The following is a 23275-nucleotide window of genomic DNA, read 5'->3' as shown; positions in this document are numbered from 1 at the left end:
GGAGGTGGTTACAAGGATATTCAGCTGCTCAAGGAATGGGGTACTCTTTGCAGGACCTTGTGTGTTTCCTAGAATACTGCACATTTGCTAGCCTTTGGAAGTACAGTCCTATCTCAGGAACTACAGGAATTAGCAGTTAATAATGTTCTCATGTAAACAGACATCCTGTTAATGCAATTGTCCTCAAACCCCAAAATCACTCTGCCTATTCCAGATATCAAATCCTCAAGTGGACCTCTTCACCTGCAACGTGTCTTACTTCCACCCTGAAAAACCTTCCGCTTTGCCAACACAAACATTTCTGGAATATACAAAGCCACATTAAAATACACTGAAAGCTGCCATTGAAACAACACTGGTCTTTTATACATTGTTCAATTCTGTGTACAATTCATTAAGCAACTACACGCCTCTTTTAAAAGGAGCAGCTGCAAAATTTCCAGTCTGGTGCACAGCAGTGCTGTGAAACCATGAGGGCTTACTTCAGATCAGAAGCACAGCTTGCTGCAAAATACAAGAGACTTTGGCTACTTTTAATAAATCTGTATTTATAAAATATTAACACTAAGTGAAACAAGAAGGTCCAGAATGGATTCCAAGATGATTTTTCTCTTAATTTCAATCTGCTTAGCATTAAAGTGTCCCTGAACAATGACCAACCCTTAAAATGTTCAAAAATTGTTCCAGATCAGCAACAAACATTTGGCTACATCTCAACAGTCTGAAGCTCCTTCTTTCTGCAGGTTTGCAAGTGAGCTTCAAAAGCCTGAATTATATTACCAGATTTTGCCTGTTGTTTCCTTTTTCAAGGCAGGCACCATTAGAATCACAGAATCATTTAGGTTGGAAAAAAACCTCTAAGATCACCAAGTCCAACCATTCACCTAACACAAGGAAGTCCACCACTAAACCATGCCCCTAAGTGTCATGTCTACACATCTTTTAAATGCCTCCAGGGATGGTGACTCAACCACTTCCCTGGGCAGCCTGTTCCAACGCCTGACAATGCAAGAGGGAATTTTGTTGTTGTATTTTTCACAGTGTTCACTTACATCTTCTTGGGAAACCAAGAAGGACCGTGGAATGCACAGAAAGAACAGCTAAGAAAATTCTCTAAGCTCAGAAGAGATGTAGTTTTCACAGTGGGAGATATTTTGAAGATTTTATTTTATCCATACTTCTCCCTATGGCAACAATCCAAAATATTTGAATATTTCTTGTTTGCTGTCACATATGCCCAGACTTTTAAGATACTACATCATCCATTATAGCCTATTAAAAAAATATATCCTAGAATTGGGTTCCAGTAACCACTTTAAAACGAGTTATAGCTGTTATTCTAACAAGGCATTGAGTTTGCCAAAGCCACAGCTTCCAGTAATCACAGGAAAACAACATCAAGATTTCTTTTTTCTTCTCCTCACATCATTCTTCAGGTTTCTGTTCTGCCACTTCCTTAGTTCAGCACCCCCACAGCTAATGCCTATACCTTACTCGCAGCTTGAATTTATCAGGCTTTTAACTTCCAGGTCTTGATTCTTGCTATCCCTTTCATTACCAGATGAAAGAGCTCTTCATGCTTAATCAAGTTACCTCTTTGTTGTCTTTTGGATACATTAATCAATTCCTAAAAAAATCCCTTACATCCGCACTTCTTTCTTGCCCTTAAGTGTTTTTTAAGTTCCCTCCCACACACTATGCTTTTTATTATTATTTATAATATTGAAAATTGAATAAATGTAATTTTAAAGAAGCTAGAGAATCCTGCACCCAGGACACAGTAAGATTAAGCACTTTGCACATACAAAACAAGTTACAATCCCTGACCCAAAGAGCAGAGATATGGCTGCAGACAATAGGAAAAAACACAAGAGGACACTAGACAGACCAGGGTGGCTAGCTAACTGACCCAGAAGCCAACACTGTAAAAACTTAGAAGCCAACTGCACCATGTGTAGAAAGTAACTTCCCAAAATCTGTTTCGCATCACTCGGAGGTAAAAATGAAACAAGCAAGAGCTCAAAAGGTGTCTGCTGCTCCATTGCTTACATTCTCACAGATTACGGTAGGTATTTGGTAGAGATTTCACATTTTACCATAAGCACGAAGAGATTGAGACTTTTTAAAGAAGAGGTTAACTGCAAAGAAATCAGTATCTCCCTAGAAAAAGAAAACTTTATTCTGTCTCTCTCATGGGACTTTGCTGGTAAACAGGAATAGAATACTGTTGGATAAAATAAGATTCTACTATCACACAAAGGAAAAGTACAGTCCAGACTACTCAGCAAGTTGTTAGCTTAGCATCAAGAAGGACAAGCATATTTAATGTCCCTATAGCCCAGAATGGCTAATTTGCCAGTAATGTTTCCAAAGGAACTCTTAAAACTCAAGATCAGTATGTATTATTTTAGATACTTCCCCTCAACCCCTCCCCTTCACTGCTACTGAAACTGTTTTCACATGTTGTTTATATTCTAGCCTCCACTTAAGATCTGCTTAATTTTTGCTATGACTGGGAGATAACTGATGTGCTGATGGCCTGAGCAAGAGGATAAAAAGGTGGATACGTAAGAATGAATGCAGTAAAAAACTAAGACAAAGGAAGTAAGAATTTCTGTTTAATTATTTTATTCTAGTCTAAAGATAAAAGTTCAGGATGAAACAGAAAATTGCTACCTTACACTAAATACCTTTTTGGTGAAAAAAGTTTTTCAACTTCCTAACAAACATTTCCTGACTTGTAAAATGCTTCAGTCTCCAGAAAATGAAATTGCAAGAAGTGTGAAAACACTAAAAATTCCCTTATCTAATTGTATTTACTATTTCTGGGGCTTTATTCTATCTAAATTTAAGAGAAGGAGGAAGAGGAGGAGGGTGAAAAGGCAATTAGCTTTCAAGTAAGGGGTGGGGGGGAAAACTTAAACTATGACATTCAGTTATAAAAATACTGGATGTGCTGTAGCAAAATGAAAACCAAACTAGGCAAGCCCTCAGGTCTAGAATGCTGACCCTGCAATGACCACTATGCTTTCAGAGAAAGACCAGCAGAAACAAACTACGCTGCACACCATGGACTGTGCAAGGCAAAGGAAAAATTGTGCAAAGACAAAAAAAGCGCTTCCTGACCCCTGCAGCAATCAGCTTACTCCTTGAAGCATGAGATTCGATTACCTTCATCTCAATGGGTACAATCACAAATATACCTTCTAACGCCCAGCACATTCTATTTGATAAAGGGGCAATAATATAAGAATTCCTAGACCACTTCATTTCTGCAACCTAGGCAACAATTATAATGAGAAATCTATAGCAAGAACATGTACAAACAGCATCAAGGGCATTATAAGACATTAGCATTTAGATCTTCTCTTTCAAGGAAAAAAAAAATCCAATAAATCAATCAACTCTAGCAAAACCCCGTGACAATTAAATTTCCCACAATAGAAAAGCAAGAAAAACCAGTGAAGTTGTTTATCCAACAGAAGCTTTAGGACAATACATATATCTGACATGTGGCATATACCCCTGTGGTCTGTCATAAAGCTTAAATGCAAATTTTTGCAAAAGCCCCTAAACACCACCCATCAAAACAATCAAACAGGAACAGTGGCAGTTCAACATCTGTGTCCTGCTCAAAAATACACTGAAAAATACTCAAGTCTGACATGCCTTAACTATAGAATAACTTCAAGCATGCAACAATATTGGCTTACGAACATCTTTAGACTGCAGCTCCAGTGGTAGCACTGTCTTTCCTCAGTGCACACAGCACTAATTTATCCTTCCTTTATCAGCTATGAGCCTCCCCACCAGCTTCAACACAAACAATTTCAGTTGAACCTGTATGAAAATAATGCAACAAGCCTGGGAAGCTTTACCAGTTCTGCCTGAATCGGGCAACACAGTCAAGTACCACTTCCTACCAGGAATTACAGTTTGAAGGGGTTTTGAGGGTAGGAACAGTGCCACATGCTGAGCAGAGGTGCATTGTAGGCACAGATCAGGGAGGATTAGGGCTACTTATGCAAAATGTTGAGCTTAAATTCTTTCTTATGACAAATACTAGGTTTTAATCAACTCCAAATTTCCCATTAAATTTACCAATTCCAGTTCCAGAACATCTTTTGGAACTTGGTTTTAATTTTCATATTTAGCTGCAATGTTACTGCCTCCCAGCAAAGCCAGGACTCTGTTACACAGGTATTCCTTCTCACCTGAGCATCTATGTCAGGTACTGAAACTTGAAGGAAGAAGACGGAAGATGGAGGTTACCTTAGCTTTCATAGCTACTAAGGAGGAAACATGAATGGCTTGATCTTTCCTGCTCTTTGTAAACTCCTCAGTGCAAATGCCAAAGTGCTTTAACCCTACAGGAGAAGGAGGACTGATCACCGGGGTAAGTGTTACTGTCTGATGTCAGCTCCAAGACATAGAGGATGAGAAGCAAATTATCTTGTTAGCCAAGATATACAAAGGAAGCTATTACAGGAGAAATCAAAATTACCATAGTGTTTGCCCAGATAAGTGCCTTGGCAATTACTCGTTAAAGCCATCCTCTTCAATGCCTTTTTCACAGCAACAGCAGCACAGGATTAGAAGATTTATAGTCAAATATCCCACTCCTTCCTGATTCAGAGATTTCATTGATGAGGCTTATGGACATGTTTCATTTTAATTTCCATGTTACTTAAACAGTACACCAATCTTTCTCTCAAGTTTTAGCTCCTCTACTCTGCAAGTCCACCTCTGTGAAGCAGTTACCATATGCTCAACTCACAGTTTACACTTGACCTTTCTTTACTTACACAAGATTGAAGCATACACTTAAATACTTTGATGAAGAAGAGATAAATTTCCAAGTCATAAACATTTGGGAAACAAAGGCAAAGAATTAAGAAGTCCAGTAGCTTTCCAGGGGAAATACAAGAGTAGAAGTGGTGGCCTGGCTTTAATACTTTATTGTGAGTCATTGCTGGGATGAATGCATGCTTTAAAGGACTAAAAAGAAATGTCTTCTTGTTGCCTGAAGGTGGTTAATACAGTGGAGCAAGAGGAATATAATCAGCATTGAAGTGCTGTTCATAAATAATGGACAGTCTAGCAGCTTTTATCTACTCTGCACTTTAAGAAAGTTTCCACTGCTGAATACTTCATGAGCCAAAGGTAATTTATTGTGGCTTTTAAATTATACAATTTAGAAACTGTTAGGAAAAAAAGTTCTATATTCCAATACAATAATGACTAGTTTTGAATTTCTAAAGAAACACTGGCAGCCTAAATACCTGTTTTGAAACCTAACACATACAAACTACCAGAGACACCTTTGCCCTAAACTGTAACTACTAAGATGTCCAATCCTCTTCAGCAATACAGTATTTTTTTCAAGTGAACAATAAACCTGAATGTACATTTTCCTAAGGTGTTAGTTCTAGTTTGCACTTGTCTACAAAATATACAGCTGATCACAGGTCATTTAAGATGCGCATTTGTAACAGCCATTTTCAAGAAATCTGCTTTTTGTATGTTATTTTGAAGGTGTATTTTACTATAGCCTTTTATAATGACAATTAGAGTTCCACATAAACAAAACCATTAAGGAAGCATACTGATGAACAGGTGAATCATCAAGATGAGTTAGAGGCAACCTTAGCTCTGTCCCCTGTGAATATAAGGCTACGACGCAATCTTATTGCCACATCCAGAGACAGATGCTCTGTGGGTGTAGATTAGCATGACTTTACAGAAGTCAGTCATGCTACATCTGGTTTCTGTCAGCAGAAGTACCAGTGCACCTCTCCTCAGCATCAAATCTTCTCCATTCAATGTCACGTGCCTATGAAAGAACACCACAGGAGCCTGCTGTGAACCAGCACACCTAGCATCCCAGTGACTTGCAGCTTTAATAATGTCAAAGCCAGTGGCTTCAGAACATTAAAAGGTAACGTCCCTTAGCCAGAGCTATCCTTGAGGATTTTTTCAGGTTTTCTAACCCCATATTTCCAAACAAAAAAAAAAAAACAAACCAAAACCAGCCCCCTCACCCCCAGAAACAACAACAACAAAGATATTGCATTTTCTTTCAAAAGCTAAGATAGCAAAAATAGCTTTCTTTTTGTATTTTCTTCATATGATAACTGAGTTCCCACCCCAAATCCTCTTATTTTATTCACAGTCTCCACTTTAAAAGACAAGATAATGAAGAAGTTAAAACATGAAAGGACCTATCTGCAGAATTTAGAAGCAACTGGAACAAACAGTACCACACATGGCAAATAATCTACATACTAATAGCCCCCTGCATGTGGGCAACAAACACATCTATGGGGAAGAAAAAAAAAAAAAAAAAAAAAAAAAAAAAAAAAAAAAAAAAAAGATATTTACTTATTGAATGTCTTCTTACGCCACAGCAAGGAAGAAGTCTGAGATACCTGGCTAACTTCTAGATCAATCATCTTTCTTAGCTGCAAAGTGCACTGCAAGTCTCATGGAGTGATGGGACATACACAAAACCACCAGGTACAAAGCCATACTTTGGATTTCAGATATTTTTCTGCATTTGTAAATGCAAAATTGATCTTTAGTGCTTAATTCAAATAGGCTTACAGCTTTGTTGAGATGGTATGTCCCCCCTACATTTACCAGTAAAAAAATTCAGACAGACTTACCATGCATGATTTGGCATTAGACACCTCAACTGCAGCCAAAAGGTTATTTTAAGGGAGACAGATCTGCTACAGTCTGGACCTTACACCATGCATTACCATTACCATACATCTAAAATAGTCTAAACTCTTTATTTATAGACATAGTGAATGTGCTTCTTAATAACTCTAGTTTACTTAGGACGGTATTCCAAAGTAAACATCACACCATTTGTCCGGGTCTGTCAAATACTGAGTGTCAATTTGGAAGCTGCAAGCAATGCACAGGTTTTATCTTGGCCTATTGCACAGAGATAGATTTTTTTCCTTTGGTCAATAGATTATCTCAAGACACTGAATTTAAAAGCTTTAGATGTATTAATAGCCAAATCCTACTTTTAAAACAGAGCTTTTGATGTCTGTTATAGAGCTGGTAGGAACAAGAACCAATGATGCCTACAGGCTTTCTTGCTGCTTTTTGTATTGCTCTTCTCTCATTACATCTCGTGGACTGGGGTGTAAAGGTAAAAGAAAAATCTTTATTACAGAAAAAATTCAAAAGGCAGAAAATGTCTCTGAGGGAGACAAAGCATCTCAGTTGTGCCCCCTGCTTGTGCTACAAGAAAATGAAGCTCGTGGTAGTGCTTTCCAAAACAGACTGCATCTGGATCCAAAACATTACTGATGGGTAACTGAAGTTTATGTATGTTGATAGAGTTAAACACCAACACTCTAGGCTAATGAAGATACAGACATGCTCTTCTGTTTGATAGTATCTAACAATTTGTCAAGGGACTGTAAACGAAGCCAAAGACAGCTTGTTTACTCTGTATTAAAATACAATATTTCGTATGACACTGTTAGACTAAATGATACATACATCATCTGGTATTTAGATAGAGCTTTAGATATCTAAGAGAAAATGTGATGTGTCTGTTCAAATGAGTAATCTCACAAAGAATGACTATGATGCTCATATAAAACCAATCGATGGACAGGCCCATGGAATGGTAAGACCATGAAGTCTGCTACACCAGATCACCCAACAGGAAATTAACTGACCCCTCTGAAAATGATGTAGCTGCCCTGTTTCATATAGAAGAGATTCAATGATTGGGTACTCATTTTCCCTACTCCACCCTCATCCCTGGTATGTTCACAAATTAGTAAGAGACAAAGAAAAATAGGCATATTGTACACTATGTCAGGGTACAATACATAACCATACTGAGAAATGATTCTCAGAAGAAAATTCTTGCATTGAAATAGACTTTAGGTATCCCTGAACTCACTCCATGGCTCTCAGAGGTCACACAAACAGGTCAACTTACGTAGCTCTCCTACTTTCAGTATTTCGCACAGCATCTTTGTCAGCTCAATGCTACTTCGGCCAAACGGGCACTCATGCTTGTCTTCTCGACTGCTGTTCTCCAGGACAATCTGCAGGAGGAATCAAAATGGAAAATTATCAGTTTGCAGAACCCATGAGTTGAAGTACTGTCCTCCACATCCAACATTTACAAGATATACCAGGCTGAACTTAGGAAACTGCAGGCAGGCAGAAACACAGAAGCGGTCCTGCTCTGTGACCAGCTGGGAAGCTTTGCCATTCCTATGCGCTGTTGCTGTTCTGCACCATCTCTAGCTTGGAGAAACACTAGTAGAAGCCAAAGAGGAAGAAAAAGTTTAATTTTAAATTTGTCAGTTAAAAGAAATTAAAATATAATGATTTATAGACATGAATAGACCTAGAAGGAACTATTAAAAAAAAAGAGTTGGACCAAAATTGCATTTTGGATTCAGGCTCCAAACAAGGTCCAAGTGTAAAAAAATCAAGCTGAAGTCCACAAAGGAAGAAAATGTGTGCATCTTCTCTATTATGGAAGAAACCTGCACTTGTGTGCAAAACATTTCAGGGATCACAGGCATCAAGCCTATGAATGCTGCGAAAATGACTCAAGGAGAGCCTTTATATTTTCTGTTGAGCGACACTGCAATGTAAGTGGGAGAAAATAATTCCTTGGCCATTTTTATATGCGTTAAGCTCTGCCATATCAGATACGTTATTTCACTGTAGATTAAAAAATCAGTTATAAAAACACTATAGATTTCATTGAAGCTGTGAGCCTGAAAAGAGAGCAAATAGGGTCTGGGAAAAAAAAATAAGGAAATGGTCAAAACAGATGCAGTGAGACTTGTCTTTGCAGTAACAAACTGCCATCAGCTTTAAAAAAATGAAACAAACCACATCCAAAATAGCTGCCACATAGCCTGGGGATAGGCAACAGAGGAAGAAAATTTATTTCAAAGGTAAGAGATTTTGCCAAGCACTGGAGAGCCTCAGGAGGCTCTCTAAATTTTCTTCACAAACGGGTGTTTAGACATTGTGCTCTGCTTTGCATTCCTCCTGTCTCCTTAGCTCCCATCTTCATCACAATTTGTTTGTTTGGCTTTTGTTTTGTTTGTCATTTCCATTTGGGCTTTTTGTTTGTTTGTTTTAAATATTTCAATTTTTGCAGCAAAGAAAGCTTTACAAAAGGCTCCAAAGCTGGAACGCCACTCAAATCAATGTGGTAGAGGAGAGGACTGATGCCATACTGGATGCCTTCCCCAGATCTTAGGTGTGACTGTTTCATGCTCTCTTATGTGCCGAAGCCTCCTTTTTAAACTGTGAAGCAGTTAAAAGGTAGAAGTGGGAAAAAAGTGAAAACCCAGAAGCAAGTGGCAAAGTTACACGCTTCACAGAGCATGCCAAAGCCTCTTCACCAAGCATCTATTTTAGTCCTACTGTACAAAGGGCAGCCTCTAGCTGATTCTCGCTCCCAACTCATCACCCAGGGGTGTAAAAAGATGGTTGCCCTCTGTCTTGTGAGAGTGAATAATCACTTTCTTTTGTTTTCCACTGATGATTTAAATAAATAAATAAACAAATCACCTAGACTTCCCACAAAAGCTTAGAAAGTCATTAGGAATATGATAAATATTTGACGCACACAAATTTTTACTGGGCTTTCCTAACAGGACGGTGTCAGAATCACGTTCACCAGTCTGCTGAGAGGAGTTACTTCTCCTTCTAAAAGTTCTGGTTTAAATTACAACTAATTGTTCCATGTCATTTCTGGGTAACAGCTGTACCAAATCAAAGAAACATCCCTGCAATTTTTGGTTTACGTGGCTGCAGCCACTGTTCAAGGAATATGTGAATATGGCTTTGCATTCAGGATGAGTCATTCTGCTTCAGTCTCTTTCATGGAGGATAGCACTACATTTCCATACCCAAATGCAAGAGCAACAATAGAGCAGTACAAATGCAATGTAAAGCTGATCTCAACACCTGCCCGAGATCACTTCTCTTGTTTCATTATTACAGTGTTTTATCTCTCACATAATAAAACATAAAATCTGCATACTGGAGCAGGGGGCCGCTTTGACACAGATTTAGATACAGCAGAGAAACACTGGTAATAAAATCAATGGAGACGCAAAATGAAAGGGGAAGGGAAGGGAAGCACTCGGATCAGCATTCCCGCTCGCTTCTGGCAAATGCGTTTTGTTGAGTTTCACATTAACCCGACATATTAAGATTTCATGAGCACATAAATATTTAATGGTGGCACCATATATGTATATAATGTAAGGTAGAATTACAGCAATCAACAAGAATGCCAGAGAAATAGTTGAGGCACTGTGTATTGCTATACAGCAAATTAAATGGCAATTTGAGTAATCAATATGTAAAGCAGCCTTGAAATGATCCTCAGACACACTCTCTGCAAGCATCATCTTTGAGCATTTGCTGTGCAAAATAAGGCAGAGCTGACATGTTACATTTCTGTAAGAAAGGAAGATGGAAGGCCTTTTAATACATCTAAATATCTCTAGGCAAATTTGACAGATACGGATCTTCAGCAAGACACAGGAACGGTAAAAAGGGAAAGAAAAAAAAAAAGAGGTTCTTATAAATACCCAAAGAGAGATCAGTCCTCATCTTGGCAACAGATTTACAACATTCATTATTGTATTTGTAATACTCTTTTCACGACTTTGCGACTCATATCCTGTTCCAAAGTAAAATGCTATAAATACAGCTGATAAGGGCAGGATTTTAATGTCATTTCCTTTATCACTCTGGTTATGGAGGAGAAATAAGCAGAGAATGGACATGTTTACTTCATAAACCAGTGAAAACAATAGCAGGGAAAGAAACATAACACACAGCTCTAGACTGAAAATACTTCTGCATGTCTACAGAGCATACTGCTGGCTTTATTCACGTTTCTATCACAACAGCTCTTTTTCCAAGGAAAGGAAAGTAGTGAGGAAGTCACGAAGCCCACACAACCTTCATTCAAATGGAGGTCTATCATTAATGCTCATGAAGTGGCTGCATGCCATTATATTCCTCCTCCTCCCCCGCACAAATCCACAGCAAGTTGCAGATCTATCAGACATTTCACAATCAGCAGGTAGGGCGGTTAAATCTTGCTTGCGGGAAACAAATATTTAAAGGCAGAAACCATGATATTGCAGTAGAACTCTTGGCACCATAGAATCATAAAACCACTTAGGTTGGAAAAGTCCTGTACGATCGAGTCCAATCGTAAACCTAACACTTCCAAGTCCACCACTAAACCACGTCACTGAGCACCACGTCTACATGTCTTGTAAATACCTCTACGGACGGTGACTCAACTGCTTCCCTGGGCAGCCTGTTTCAATGCTTGACAACCCTTCTGATGAAGAAATTTTTCATAATATCCAATCTAAATCTTGCCTTGCACAATTTGAGGCTATTTCCTCTTGTCCTATTGCTTGTTACTTCAGAGAAGAGACCAACACCCTCTATGCTACAACCTCCTTTCAGGTAGTTGTAGAGAGTGATAAGGTCTCCTGTGAGCCTCCTTTTCTCCAGACTAAACAATCCCAGTTCCCTCAGCCGCTCCTCATAAGAGTTGTTCTCTGGACTCACCCTTTACCAGCTTTGTTGTTCTTCTCTGGACACACTCCAGCACCTCAATGTCTTTCTTGTAGTGAGGGGTCCCAAACTGAACACGATATTCAAGGTGCGGCCTCACCAATACCTGAGTACAGGGGGATGATCTCTTCCCTACTCCTGCTGGCCATGCTGTTCCTGATACAAGCAAGGATGGCGTCGGCACTCCTGGTCACTTGTGCACACTGCTGGCTCATATTCCATCTTCCTTCAGTCCTACCTCGACTCTGGTCTGCTTGGCTGTTGTTTACTTTGATATTAGGAATCTACTTCTGTCAGTTTTTCCTTTCTTCAGTCCTTCCAGAGCTACACGATTGGGAAGATCCAACATGGAAACACAACTTCTAATACATTAGATGTTAGACAAAAAAAACAAACCCAGCTCACAGTACAGGAGTTCTAAATGCTGCAGATCCTCTTCTCTTCTCTGTTCCTTTGATCAATACTGCCTGTTGCCATGAAGCAAAGCAGAAAACCACTATTATGTGTAACACTCAATAACAACAACTTTTTTTTTTCTTTAGGGAAAAGCAAAAAAAAAACTAGATAAAATCTTGAGAAGAAGAAAACAAAAGGGAAAGAAAATTACCAAGGGAGAGCAGTCAAGAAAGTTTTGAGTGATGAAAAGATATTAACAAGCAAGACATGAGAGAGAGTTGATTTTTCAAAAAAGTAGTTTGTTCTGACAAAAAAAAATTATCAAAAACAAAAAACAAAACTGCAGCTCAGAAAAAGGAGGAAAAAAGAGAAACTTAGTGAGAGAAATACAGAATGAGAACAAAATTATATCAGAAGAAGAATGAGACGAATTGACTAGCAGAAGAGGAGAAAGGAAGAAGTTTAAAAATGTTTTTAAAAATGCAAAGAGGTGAAATTTTTAGGAAACTGCTGTCATCCATTTTCTTGACATTTCTACAGATGACTCTGTAGCCTGTTATGGCATGGGAATTTGACAGTATTTGTAGCAGAATACGGATCTGTACAGTTTTTACTATTTTTATGTTAGCTACTACACATATTTCTCCTCTCTTATTTACAAATTCCTGCTGTGAATGGAAAAGAAATGTTCCCCAATTACCAAACAAAACCAATGAGTGATCAGAAAGAGATATGAAGGCTTGATCATGTTTCTCAAGGTAGACATTTCAGGCAGCGTTGGTCAGCAATTGGAGAGTTTCATTTCTTCTGTAATTTAGCCATATGTATTGCCTGAAGTACCCTGTTTCCTCTGAAAACAAAAGTCTTTTCAAAAAGTGGAAGGCAACCCTCCAACATCTAATTGTCCAACAAAGTATTTAGAGATACACAGGAAAGAATATTCCTCCTTAGAGAACATGTTAGGTTGTTGTTTGTAACTGCAATATCTTTCGTGCTTCCCCTTGTGTTATAAGCAGTGCTGCTCAGCATTACTCAAAGAAGGCTCACCTGCCTGTACAAGAGATCCACCAACAGCATGGAAAATAACACAAAATAAATTCAAGCATCATGCCCAGATCACAGAAGAATAATGCAAGATCTCCAGTAGCTATATAGATTTTTTTTTTCTTTTTTTTTTTCCTAACTTTACAGCAGTGTTCCTTTAGGATCTTCCACTGAATTATTCATTGAGTCCATCACCACCTCAGGAGCACAAAATAGACCCTCTGGGAGGCAGTGGACTAAATTAAGAATTTTCCACATTTGACTACCATGGGCTTAAAAATCTGCATTAGTTTCAATAATGAAGCTTATACCTGCAACTAAGAGTTAATGTCTGACAAAAGGCAGTTTTGAAAACAGGCATATTCAAAAGTTTCCTCATCAAAATCCAGGAAGATGAAGCCATCAGACAGAAATATTCCTCCTTCACCGGGAAGGAATATCGACCTAGCCAATCTCTTAATCTCTCACATTACAGATTAAATTGCCTCAAAGCATACTGTCCACAGCAACTGCTGATGTAATTCTCAGATTCCTGAACCAATCTCAGACCTTGGCAAGGGAACAGAGACTCGTTATGATTAGGAAGTAAATAGAGATGTGAAAGGCAAGACTCACTGTACCTGCATCACTAGTTACAATAAATCCCACAGCAGACAGTTCAACAAGCATTCCTGCCCTATTAAAAAGGAGCATTTCCCCAGACCTATTCTGTAGTACTATCTAAAATGATCCTGCCTTAATAGATATAAAGTTTTCTAGCAGTCTGCTGTAGGTTAGTACCAAGAGATTCAAAAAGCTCATTAATAAAGATGGTAAAAACCTCCTTAGACCCAAAAATGAAAAGTCAGACAGTATTTTAACATCCAAAAATTGCAGGGATGCTCTTCCTTTTCTTGACACTGCTATTCCTTTTCTTAAGCCTCCTTATCACATACAGCAGGCTTCACCATTCTTTTTTCATTTAGATGCTTTAAGTAATTCTAGGAAGGAAGTCCTAAGGATATGCTTCCTGAGAAGGATAAGGGACTCTACTGCAGACAGACTCCGTTTCCATTCATACCCTTCACTAATTTTGCTTTCTTCCTCGGGCAGCTTGTCATTTGCCTCAACTTTAGCATCAGTGTTCTTCCAAGATCCTTCACTCAGTACCATCCCCTCTAATCTGTCTTTTTATCTTCATTATTTTAGTTTCCATTTCCCAGGCTTCCTCTCTCCCTTATCTCAGCCTTCCTTCACACTCCTGAGGCATTACAGAAATTCCTCACGGCAAAACTAAAATAAAGTAACAGTTATGCCTGCCTTCCTCCAGAAGGCACTAGAATTGCAATTTAAGCTGAGACTTGAAAGAAGAGCCGAGACCTACTACAGATACTGAAAAAGAAAGGAGCCACTGACACAAGAAACTCAGATGCAAAGCTGTGCCTTATTTGAGGGACATTTAGTTATAGGACAACGTTAAGGATCAGATGCTAAGAGTCTGATACGTGCTTTGTCGTGCATAACTATGAATAAGCACCTGGGCGGATAACCAGCTCATCCTGTGAGAACTTCCCCATAACCTGCTGCTCCCAGGGAGAACTGCTCACAGAAGGCACAGAGCCCACTGTGGCAAAGCAGCCAGGAAACAGTGACACAGTCATACAGGGCAGGAGGGAAAAGAAAAGCTTCTGATGAGGTCATTACGTAACAATATGTAGGTAACAGGGTGAATTCAAACCATTGTGGTACTATTACAGCCACTGTTTGACTGCAGCCATAAAACACTTCTAACAAAGATGAATTCACAACAGTAGATTTTCTTCTGGAAAAATTACGATGTGTTTTTTCCGCCCTCTTTTTAAACAGATCTAGGGCCAAACTATCACAAGCCAAGTCTGGATGCTTCTGCAGTTGCTCACCTAGCAATAAATCTTGCTTCTCATACAAACAGTTTAGCATGGAACATGATTGTGTTGTCTTTTATCTTCCATCAAAAACTAAATACACAATGGTTTGCCTTGAAATATTACTTATCTTCCTCCTTCCTTTGCCACTCCACGCAGAACCAACCAAATCACTGTAAAGCATGATGGGAAGACTCAAGATGAGAAGGTCCAGCTGCCATGTCATCTTCAGAAGCAGCATCAAGATGCGTTCTTCACTTCCCACAGGCAGAGGTGGGCAGTGATTTGCTGTTGCCCTGGTCCAGTTTGAAAACAACCATCCAGGTATCCCTTCTCCCTCCATGCCCCACAAACATAAGAGCACAATGCCTTCCCTGCAGTCCTGTCCTTTCTCACCTGTGGCAGAGGAGGGTAGGAACCTGCACTACCTGCAGAATACAGCAAGTTTTTTAATTTTCTTTTCTTTCATAATGTGAAACAGGCCCTACTAGTGCCCTAACATTACTATGGTATGGATGTATTAGAAAAGCCTCTACCATTATTGTGCATCAATGAGACTGGCAGCTAGAGTAGCATCAGAAAGCTCCCAGCACAGAGTAAATGGGAAGACCTGTGAGACTCCATAGCTAGTCATCTTCTCTCCCCGTGTACACGTCTCAGCTTTGCAGGTGGAGGGATTGTGGCTCCACAAAAAACAGCCAAATCTTTCTGTGCTACTGCACAACTCATGGTATGATTCAAAACTTTCTGAAGACAATAGCTAGACTTGCAACAACTTCTGATCAGGACCTCATTTAGCCAAGAGCTTCTGTATACATGGGAAGGTTTAGGTGTGCTATGAATGGTGAGAAGTGATCTGAACATATGCAGGTCTGTAACACTGTCCTGTATGTATGTATGTACATATGTATCCCATACAGGGTACATATACAACCCATACCACACAGGGCTGTGCAGAGGGTGCCATGGCTCCCTTACAACTCTCTTCCTCCGTCAGTACTAACTTAACTCTGCGTTTATGCCGCAACCAGATACTCCAGGCTTTTGCCTCCTTGCTGCAGGAAACCCACCTCAATCCTGCCATCAGTCATGGAGGCCCTCGGAGCAAAACCACACAACTTCCCTGGTGTCTTAGTATGGAAAACAGAGAGACTGAGTGATGTTTGGGGAAAAAACAAAAGGCAGGCAGAAAAACAGTTAGATATCTGAGTGGAAGTTAAGAACAGAGAATGGGAAGACTGATGGAGAAAAGAGAAGGCAAGAACACATTATCAGGCTGGGAACCAGTGGGCTCAGGCAATTCGGTCTTATGTGGAAACCTGCATTCCTTCACGAGACACACAAGAAAGACAAATGTAACAAGGCTTACTTTTCTCTATACCTTTAGCAGAATAGAAATAAATTACATCCCTTTTCCTATCATTTCTGGGAAAAAAAAAAACTGGCGTGGCAGAAATCAGGCTTAGTTTTATTTCAGAAAATGTTGAAATTATACGTTGGACTACTCATATCTGATTAGGCTAGAATGAGTAGGCATGAGGAGACTTTGTGAATTGACGGAAGGATGTGTAGGCAGCCTCCTATACAACAACTGCATGGGTCTGAAAGTATACGGCAGACAGTCTGACTGTGACTCAACCCATTAAAGTTCTGAAAGGTCTCTGCAGGATGCCAGCAATCTTCCCGCCTTCATCACCAGCACTGGAAAACACAACCTGCTCCTCCACTGTGACTTCTGAAGGCTTCAAAAGGAAAAGTACTCCATTCTGAACTCCCTCAAAAGCAGCAACTCAAGCAGCTGCTGGGGAAGAAGTGTCTCTGCATTGCAGCTGTGTGGATAACTGATTTTTCAGCTCAGCAGATGCAGGGAAAAGGGGATTCTCTACTACTGACCCTAAGCCAGCTCAATTTTGAATCTGCAGGTAATCAAAATAACTCTTGGCTCAACTGAAGTCCATTGTTTTGATCTAGAGCATTTTAATAACTTCTAAAATTTGTTTTAAATACAACAACAGAAAACTCAGGAGCATATAACTAAATATCTTACATATCATCCACAAAAATGCAGTAACAATGGATCCATTATAAAACATGCCAAGAGATTAATAAGCCCGAGTTTTCAGCATGGATTTCAACGCTGGTTTCCCACCCTGGTGACAATATTTTATACTGAAAATTTTACATCCAATATCTAACAAATATTTGCGTGAAGTTGATAAAACCAGTGGGAAAAGAGATAAACTTTCTCCTCTACGGACAAGGGACTTGAATTTCAGGCTAACGGAAAATGTCTCTTTCCAAGGAACACTTATTTTTCCCTACACATGTGAAGAATCTACTAATCTAATAAATGGCAAAGAACTGAGCATAAACTTGGGTAGGTAACTGGGCAAAATCCAAATAGGTGGACAGACAATGCTCAGACCCAGAGCTGCTAAGTCTATTTGCAGTTTCTGCCTGAAGTACCAATCTTTCGTGTTAAACAAAATGAGGAGACACAGTATGTGTCTCAAGGCAGAATCTCACCCAAAGAAGCAGTGATACCTGCTAGAATATGGTTGGTCATAAGCACAAAAGAAAAACATAGACAAGTCACAAACTTGTTAGTCATTAAAAGCAAATTCATTAGAATAAATGTGGACCCCATCAGATACAATGTCGTATAGGACTTATTTGTGACTCAGCTGACTTACTCTGAAATACAACGACCTTTAAGTAAAATCCAGATGAAGGTTATCACTATAGTTAGACGACTGTGAGGAAAAATGTAAAATAAGGGAATATTTCAATGGAAGTGCATTAAAAGCTAAAGTGTAGTTACTGTAAAATCAGTTTACCCAATGGCACCTGCTCTTTCTGCCTGGAAACACTGTCAAATTAGCCAAGACTCAAGACGAATGGCAGTCCACTCACAACTGGAGCAGTAGCTTTAATTTTGCTGCCTGCTGTCAAGAACACCTGAATGAACACTGACTGCGCATATAGGGTTCAACTTACCAAAACTGCAAAGCTAGTTTTCTATAGAAGCATCCCTGGCACAAACATAGTATGTTTAAACAGAGGACAACTACCAAATTTCTCTTTCTGGGTAAGAAATAAAAGGAGTGCTCAATTTTGGTTCTTTTAGCTTGCACTTTACACTAAAATAAGTAAATATAATTATTTTACATCGATATTAGCAATCACTGAAGTACATGCGCACAAAAATCTAAAATCAGGCAAATGAATACACATCTACAAACACATACACATAGAAAATACTTCCGTTTCGTATATTTCTACCTCTCTACCCACTGTATCTTGAAAACAAAATTGATCCGAATAGCCTTGCCGCACAAATTCCCAAACAAATCAGTGACAAAGCACCTATAAATGGAGACACTAATGCAATGGTGGCATAATAGTATTTCCATGGAAAGGTTTTTCCTCAGACTTTTTTCACGCTCAGGAAAGTTTTGAAGGCACACTGCTACAAGTTACCAGTAAAAAAAAAAAAAATCTCAAGATGTCTGCACTGAATAAAGACTATTTAAAATGGTAACTTATAATTTTATTTTTAAAATTAGTAGAATATGAAACTGAAGTGTTTTGGAAAGGAGCAAATTTGAACCAGGAGAGAACTTGTCTGCTCCAAAAGAACATTAAAAAAAAAATTATCTGTCACAATGCTTTATTCCAATCATTTTCTTCACTGTTAACTTTAATTATACACTCTGACTGTCCTATAATTATGTAGCTTGGGAAGCTGCCAGTTATTTCCTGTGGAAACTTTCAAAGTTTCTTGCAGAGATTCAACATTACTTCCATCAATGCATTCCATATACTATGTCACCACATTTAAAAACAAAGCCTCTGACAATAGCAATTGATTATTTAAATGGAACATAAAAAAAAAAATGCAGTGCATATCAGTCACTGATAGCACCAGACAATTAATTAAAAAGAGAAAGAAAAGCTAACTCAACAGGAAATTAACTCAATAGGGAACTTTTTTAGGCCTCAAAATGAGAGCTGAGGACACCACAATCAAAGAAAACATGGGTTTTTTTCCCCCTCCACTAAACATTCTTTCTTCTGAAGGCTCCAGTCATATTGTGTAGTAAACAAAACCCAAGATTCAAAAACAATTTACTCAAAGTCTAAATAAAGAAAAACAACACTGTGTTTATCAGAAGGAAGGCAGCAAGTAAAGAAAGCATACTACTGTAATTTCAGGAATAAGTATCCAATAGAAAAAAAAGTGAATAAGAGAAGTGCTTCGTGGGGAAGTAGGTAAGAAAGAATTAAACAGAGAAATAAAGTTTAGTTATTTTTGTCTCCTCCTTCACCACGTGACACCCATGTTTTCACCTTGAAATGCCTTCTGCTTTCAAGATGCAGAGCTACCCATCTGCTCCACTGCCTTCATATCCACGTTCTTGAACACACTGCAATTGTATTTACTCTTCCTGTGAGTACTTCTGTTTGGTACTTGTCTTTGAAGCCCCACTGTCGTCCCCTCAAAGGGCACTTCAGCTTCAGACATCCTTCCCACCTAACTATTCCATTTATTATGCAAATTATTTTTAAGTAGAATTACTTATGAGAGGCAGAACAAGGAATGAAAAGGGAAGAGACTACTTATTGTCTGTCTTCTCTTCTAACTTCTCCTTATACATTTTTTTTCTGTAATACAAGAAGATACCTCAGTAAGGGCCGTGCAGCTGGGGCATCCTAAGGAAGTGGCAGGTCAGACTTTGGTGATTCGTGCTACCCGTTAAAATGCTGCATTGCCAATAGACTCAGTGAAACCATCATGATTTCCCAACAGTGCCTTGCTTACAACACCACATTCTGTCAGGAGAAACTTCATCTTTTCCAAGCTTGTTTCAAACCAACTCTGGTTTCCAGTCTCAATTTTTCATTACCGCACAGCACAGATATTACTTCATTTGAGGGGCTTAGGAATTAACCCATGGTACAGCAACCAACTGTACTGCAAAGACCTGAGCTCTCCTCCTAGAAACCAAAATACTTCCTAATACGGATAATGAAAAAAAAGAGAGAAGAGCTCCTCTCAAACAACTTGTTCAGTATGCAAGTATTATTTGTATAGCTAACAATTTATTGTGGAAACTTAACCTTAATCACAGAGAGAATTTTTGTTAGGGTATAGGAGTAGAAATATGTCTGAAAAAATAAGCAAGGTCAATAGGCTGTACAAGTAGAGCAAACTGGTGTTGTGGGAGCCAAAGGCCATAAAGAAAAGGTGAAGTTACATGAGAAACAAGGAACTCAAAATAATAAGGAAAGAGGCACGTCAGAGGCCACAGAAAACTACTATACACCAGCCAGTAAGTCAAGGAGATGAAAAGGTAGAAAGTAGGTGTCTTTGGTGATCAAAGACTGGCAACACTGTAGGAGTTGCACAGCACTGTTCATCTTGCAGGTGTTCAGCACACTGTTAACACAACAAGGTGAGTGAGCTACCATGCCAGCAATGCTAGTGTAAGCACTACGTAGAGCCACTTGGGAAAGATGAGTAGGCTAACATACTCCCAAGATGTGTTAACAGTTCCCAAAGCAGCTTTGGGTAAGCAATTTATCCTAAGCATGCCTCAGTTTGGCAAGAGTACGTGTACTCTTTCTCAGGCAAGAAATACATGAGGCACCCAGATACTCTCCTAACAGGAACCACACAAGAATAAAAACAGACATCTCAAAATAACAGCAAAAATTCTCAGTAAAGCAGCAGCAAAAATACTGCATTATAGTAACAAAGCTGAGCCAGCACCAGAGTCCTTTCTAAAGAGCGGCTAATTACATGCTACACTGAACCCAATTTTCAAGATGGCATTTGCAACATCAAAATGAAAAATAAGAAAAAATTGAGAGATATCAATGAAAGCTCTATTTCAACAGAATTCCCATCCTCTTTAAATTCTTCCAGACTACTTTAAAACACAACTTTGTCACTTTGGAGCACTGGCTATCCCTACTAAGCACGTTCTCTGAATTTAGAGTTTTCAAAAGAAGCCTATGAAGTAGCATCATCCAGTTCTTACCAAATTTTAGTGAGAAAAAGTAACTCATTCTCTTTTTACAAACAAAAACACATCTCAGCATAGTTTATCCAGAAAACATACTCACCGCCCAGTATGCGAAATAATCCCCAATTTCAGAGTTTTATAGGGTTTGATAAAGCTGTACTGCATGCTACCACAGTTTCTTTTAACAGTTATTGCTGGATTCAGACCAAGGCAGAAAGATATATTTAAAGAGCAGATCTGACAATCTTGCAGTCTCCTGTTATGTCCGTGGATCATCCTGGCCTCGCTATCAGCACACCCTTTACAAACTTATCAGAGCTTTGACACTATTCTACTTTGAGCAAAAACTAGACAATAATGCACATTAAAAGCTCACTTTTCACTTTTTAGTAGAAATGATTGGTGTGTCTACTGTCTCCTTGCTATACACAACCTTTTTTAAGCAGATCTGCATGTGTACACTCTCTTGTGGAGAAAGAATCAAACAGGGAAAAAGTTTGGTTATTTTTGTACTATTTCAAGACACTGAAATTCTAGATTATCCTCTACTCCCATCTGTGCTCGCTAGGTTTGTGCTTGGCAAATACTCGATTTCAGTGAAGGTCGGGAAAAGTTGTTCTATTCAGAGGCAGGTATTATTCAGCTGGATGCTTCTTCTTGTAAGGATGCAACACGTAACTTGCTTTAACTACCCTTGAAATAACAAACGTAGGAAGCGGAGTGGGCAGGAACGGGTTGTACAAGTGATTCATGATGCTTTTTACCTGCTTTTCTCCAAGCATCACCTCATCTACAGCAGCAGTTTTAATGGGAGCATCTTAACTCTCAGGACACTGCCAACTCAGTCAGTTATCAAGGCGTTTGCTCATCAAAGCCTCCTTTCCACAAAAAAACTCTGACAGTTTTTGGTAGACTTAGAGCAGGGCAGAGAATTCTGCACAATTCCTCATTTCTGAGGTTATGGACATTCATCATGCACCTGAAAAAGGCATAAAGTTCATCTCCCTTCTCTGTGCAGGCCTAAATAAAATGTAACATTTGCGAAAAGTAGTATCTATATTACTTGACTCAGCAACAACAGACTAGATAACTGTACAGCTTTCTCTCAAAGCTTTTACAGACTTATGCCATCTTTTAGTGTTACGTAGTTTGCCTTCCTATAGTTTTTTGTTAATGATATCAGGATTCTGAATGTCCTCTTCCAAGTCAACTGTAAAAAGGACACAGTCAGTATGAATGGGCAACTGTACAGACCTCCAAGATGAGAAGAAGCCTTACCCGTATATAAGCATCCTGATGATGTTTAGCAAAGTACAGCATGTTGTCAAGGGCTAGCATTCCTGGAGGAGTCTGCGTAAAATCCATTGCTGGGTTTACATGATTCTGTAAAAAGATAACAAGAACATTCAGTTAGCATCTTTCCAAAAGCTATCAGCTCCCCAGTGATATGCATTGTGTTAGCATGCTGTGCAAAAAAAGTCCAGCAACAGAGCTTTTTTGCTGAGCAGAAAACTCTTAACAAGGAAGTGGTCGATGCCCCAAACAACTTTAAAGCCAAACGCAAACAGTATGAGGTTGGCATGGCAGTCATTCACTTCTGTAGCTACAGAATGGAGTTTCCCAAATGTTGAGTAGTGCTTTAGAAGCACAGATCTCCAAAGCCTTTCCTGGCAGAGAGATTCCTCGGTGGTACTAGAGACTAAAAGTACTATTTACATGAAAATGCAGACATATATGCAAAAAGCAACCAAAATATAAAACTGCTATGGAACTATCTAAAATAAAATACAAAGAGGAGAAAAAAATTATTAGATTCAAAAGTTATATTAACTCTACTGCATCTTGTGGACTCCTGAACACAAAGAGCCTCAGACAAAACCGTACAAAATTAAACAGATTCACCTTGTGGAATTCAGGTAATTTTGTTGTTATGTTCTGAGTTTATGAATTTCAACTATGGAATGATTGAATGACCATACCAAATATAACCAAAACTTGCTAGCTTCCATATGCTCCTACAGATTTCAAAAATTCAGTTTCATGCACTGCATGAGAAATTACATTTGCTCAAAATATTCATTAGTTCATCTTTTGATTGGATGGAATTAAATGTACATTTTAATAAGTTTCACACAGTTCATGCTTTATAGATGAGCATTTGCCTGGCTACGGACAGGCTCGAGAACACCACAGAAGTTGCTCAGAAAAACAAAGACGCAAAAGTATATCTCCATCAAAAAACACCTATCATCTGCTATGCTCTTTTATCAGTATCACCTTTGCAATGTCTCCAGCTCCACTCATCAT

At 38.9% G+C, this 23275-nt stretch overlaps 1 protein-coding gene across 5 annotated transcripts in view; it reads right to left on the bottom strand.

Annotated features, from left to right (window-relative positions):
- The window catches only part of ELMO1 (engulfment and cell motility 1), a 317094-nt gene that overhangs the window by 149522 nt on the left and 144297 nt on the right, over positions 1 to 23275 (bottom strand). For all 5 annotated transcript variants that reach the window (XM_086742954.1, XM_086742955.1, XM_086742953.1 and 2 more), the window contains 2 exons: positions 22247 to 22351; positions 7973 to 8081 (listed from right to left, as the gene is read on the bottom strand). In XM_086742954.1, the coding sequence (XP_086599080.1) occupies positions 7973 to 8081; positions 22247 to 22351 (214 nt within the window). The remainder of the gene's footprint in view (positions 1 to 7972; positions 8082 to 22246; positions 22352 to 23275) is intronic.

This window comes from Chlamydotis macqueenii, chromosome 2, assembly GCF_036417535.1.
Source record: "Chlamydotis macqueenii isolate bChlMac1 chromosome 2, bChlMac1.mat, whole genome shotgun sequence".
Lineage (NCBI taxonomy): Eukaryota > Metazoa > Chordata > Aves > Otidiformes > Otididae > Chlamydotis > Chlamydotis macqueenii.
Note: the sequence above shows the minus strand (reverse complement) of the source record. Positions and strands in the feature narration are given on the sequence as shown.